The sequence below is a fragment of the Sinocyclocheilus anshuiensis genome, unplaced genomic scaffold (assembly GCF_001515605.1).
Source record: "Sinocyclocheilus anshuiensis isolate Anshui unplaced genomic scaffold, SAMN03320099.WGS_v1.1 scaffold2492, whole genome shotgun sequence".
In the NCBI taxonomy this organism is placed as follows: Eukaryota; Metazoa; Chordata; class Actinopteri; order Cypriniformes; family Cyprinidae; genus Sinocyclocheilus; species Sinocyclocheilus anshuiensis.
Window position 1 is genome coordinate 171,911 of NW_015542584.1, and position 3,984 is coordinate 175,894.

General features: G+C 42.4%; 1 protein-coding gene across 1 annotated transcript in view; it reads left to right on the forward strand.

Moving 5' to 3' along the window:
* The first annotated feature begins 2,405 nt into the window (after nucleotides 1-2,405).
* Nucleotides 2,406-3,984, forward strand: part of LOC107694439 (E3 ubiquitin/ISG15 ligase TRIM25-like) — a 4,655-nt gene continuing 3,076 nt past the window's right edge. Inside the window, exons 1-3 of the mRNA XM_016494138.1 lie at nucleotides 2,406-2,879; nucleotides 3,208-3,303; nucleotides 3,384-3,608. Coding sequence (XP_016349624.1) covers nucleotides 2,406-2,879; nucleotides 3,208-3,303; nucleotides 3,384-3,608 — 795 coding nt within the window. The remainder of the gene's footprint in view (nucleotides 2,880-3,207; nucleotides 3,304-3,383; nucleotides 3,609-3,984) is intronic.

Sequence of the window (3,984 nt, forward strand, 5' to 3'; positions counted from 1 at the left end):
TGTGCCTAGCTGGAATCTCACTTCAACTCAGCCTATGAATGGGATGGTTGTCTGGTTAACTGCTTTACCCACAAGTGTGCCGGACCCCAGGATCTCTTCTAGGCTTTGGACTTTTATGTGGGGAATATGTTCGGCCCTCCATCTCTCATTCAGAAGGCAGATACTACCCAGTATCCCATAAGGCTTGGGTTGCGAAGTCTTCAAGGTAATAACTCACCGTACATCTTTTCCAAATGAGGCCCAACAGCTCTAAGTGGTGTTTGGGTGAGATGTGGCTGATGTAAATAGAGCCTAGCCCAGTCATTGCACTTAGCTGTTCTATCGTAGATATCTCCTTGGATTCAGTAAGCTGCAGGATTTCTGTGGAGAGGTGAATTATCGTGTGACTGGCTATGTTGACATTCCCCCCTGATTTTCTGGCCGTCCAACAGCCCTTGGAATAATGACCCTGTTGGCCACATTTAAAGCAGTGGTCACATGTTTCACCCATGCTACTTTCCTGGCAGGTCTTACACTCCTTCTTTGTGCTGCGACCATCCTCTTTAATTCAGCCATCTTCTCTCTCAACTCCTTCACTACTTCCATCCACTCAGCCTCTCTGTGTGTTGCAACTGTTTTCTGACTTTTGACATTAACTTTAGTTGGTGCTGCTTTTTCTGCTAAGCTTGCAGCTCTCAATAGTGTGTCCTGTAATGAAGCACCAGCTTCCATTTGCATTTCATTTACTTTCGCCCCTTTACTACTTGTGATTCTTTTAAATTTTTGTTGTCTCTCCCATTCAAGACTTGCTGCTTTGTTCATCTTGTCAATCAAAATTTCATCCGAAACATTTTGATCATCCAGACAACTCTTCAGCTGGAATTTGATGTGGTCACTTAGTAGTCCAGTACTCACTGATCTCAAAAATTTCCTCTGAATTAGCTCTGGGCTGTACTGCTCATCTGAATCAACTTCTCGAGCAGCTACAAGGAGCCTTTCCTTTAGTTCAGTTACTCTGAACAGGAAATTCTGAGGAGATTTCCAAGCATCTTGGGTAATATTAACTAATCTGTGGTACAGATCAGTTGAGCTGTCTTCTTTAAAGTGGACTCTCAAAATTGTCTTTAGTTGTGAGAGAGTCAACCCACTCTTGATTTCCAGCATGTCTCTCAGACTCAAGCCAGGTCTAATTGCTTTCACTACTGCTTCTATGATTTCAGTTTCACTGTGTCCCTTTTTGAGACCAACATTTATATGATGCATGATTTAAGTATGATAATTTGTCTGTCTGCCCTCTCTCGCCAATCTGGCCACAAATTCTGAATTCACGTCGTATTGTCACTTCTGGAGGTTGTATTGGTACTCTTTGCTCAGGGGAGACATTTTGTTGTGGCTGTGACTGGCTGTTTTTGTTTCTGTTCACTTTGTCGCTCAGACGTTTCATTTCATTTTCCAAAAGCTTAGTGGCTGATTGGAAATTAATCTGCAGTTCTGAGTGTTGCTTCTGCAGGCTCTGTAGTTCAGTCATGCCACCCTCCAAACTCTGTTCAACAGTTTGTTCATCCCCTTCTTTGTCTTTTAGCCCACAGCACAAAGCTAACAACTCTGTGAGATAATGCCATGCTATATCTTCCTCCTCATCTTCGACGATTTTCTCCAGTGCTTCACTCATCAGTCTTATTAATGCACGTCTCTTTTTTCCTTCCTCTACAGGAATTTTCATGAATAAGCATACCTCTTTAAATCGGTCTATTAAACTCTCTGTGAATTTGTCCTGCATTTCCTCTAGATCCATGTTTTTTTTTTTTTGATTGCGTCTCTCACTCGCGCCTCCGCTCCGCCTGTTTTCCTCGTGCCGCTCCGGCTGTTTTCTTCCGTCTCAAATTACAGTTTTTCTCCGCGATCTCTCCTGGCTGCTAGCTCGCCAATATTTGTTGCACACTTGAAATACGAGACCATAGGCGTGATAAAATGAAGATCCGGTCTTTATTAAACAAAACGAGCAGATCAGAGATCATAGCAAAATGTGCTATGCATCATTCACAATGCCCTTGAATCAAAGTACACAAACAGTTGTAAATAAAAAAATAACATTAGATTAAATTAAACAATAAAATAACAAATCCCCACATGCATCCGTACATTCTTTTAAAGTGGGGGTTCACAAATTATAAGCATAATTTCTGTTTTCCACATAAGCTGTAGACCCCATTGTAAAACGACGCTGATGGTTTCACTCAGGTGATTAACTGACTCATTTTTCATAGCTGTGTGTGTGTGTGTCTTTGTGAATGAGGAAACAGATTTATAGACTTGCAGACACACACGGCACTCAAACACAGAACCAGGAAGCACGTGATTTCAGGGAAAGAGAAACTGAAAGTGTAGTTGAGCTGTTGTGTGTTTGTGTCTATTCATGCAGTAGAATGGCAAAAGCCAGAATTTCAGTGGATCAGAAGGATTTCTTGTGTCCAGTGTGTCTGGATCTCCTGAAGGATCCAGTGACCATTCCCTGTGGACACAGTTACTGTAAGAGCTGTATTACATGCTGCTGGGATCAGGAGGATCAGATGAGAGTCTACAGCTGCCCTCAGTGCAGACAGACCTTCAGTCCAAGACCTGCTTTAGCTAGAAACACCATCTTGGCTGAAATGGTGAATAAATTAAAGAAGAGGAAACGTCCTGCTGACTGTGAAGCTGGAGCTGGAGATGTGCAGTGTGACGTCTGTACTGGACAAAAATACAAAGCCGTCAAGTCCTGTCTGATCTGTCTGAACTCTTACTGTCAGAATCACCTCGAACAACATGAGAGTTTCTTCAAAAGAAAGAGACACAAAGTGACTGATGCCACTGGACGACTGCAGGAGATGATCTGCCAGAAACATGAGAAGATCCTTGAGGTTTTCTGTCGCACTGATCAGAAATGTATATGTGTGCTGTGTACGATGTATGAACATAAAAAACACAAAATTGTATCAGCTGCAGCACAGAGGACAGAGAAACAGGTATTTAAAACTAGACACTGATAAAACTGCTGACAATCCATTGTTGACACTCCTTATGCGTCATGATAATTCATATACGATGTTTGTAACTGATCATGACTACTGGAGATTGAACCTACAGCCATTAGTTATCAGCTCCACTTTTACTGGATTAATCTGTTCACATGATGATTTAGTGCCAGTAGTTTTCTGTGACATTAACTATCATCCATTTGTCCTGCAGACGCAGCTGAAGAAGACACAGAAGACGTTCCAGCAGAGAATCCAGCAGAGAGAGAAAGATCTTCAGCAGCTGAGAGAGGCTGTGGAGTCTCATAAGGTGAGTCTGGAGAAGAACATAATTTTGTCTCAGTCTCAGTTCAGACTCACTGAAGCCTGAATCACTGTGTGTCCTAACAGCGCTCTGCACAGACAGCAGTGGAGGACAGTGAGAGGATCTTTACTGAGCTCATCCGCTCCACTGAGAGAAGCCGCTCTGAGCTGATACAGCTGATCAGAGATCAGGAAAAGACTGCAGTGAGTCGAGCTGAAGGACGACTGGAGCAGGAGATCAATGATCTGAGGAGGAGAGATGCTGAGCTGGAGCAGTTTTTACACACACATGATCACATCCAGTTCCTGCAGGTAACAGAGGTCTAGAAGAACAGGATCATAGTGGACTTGAGAAGATCCTGCTGTGACAGAGACTCACAGAGAAACATTTCATGAGTGTCTTATATAATCATCAGTCAGACTCTCATCTGATCATCTTCTTCTAAAATAGATGCCACTTACAAATGGCTTTCAGCTCTGGAAATCATTTCTCTCAGCTCTTTCTTCTGGAAGATATATTTAGCTGTCAAACACCACTAGCGCCACCAACAGTTCAAAACTTCACTAACATTTCAGCTTTTTACCTAATTTTTCCTTCTGATTTAATACATCATGGTGAAAACCGTGAACTCGATAGTACTGATTCTGAGTAATGTTCATCAAAATTGGATCAGATGATCCTCAAATC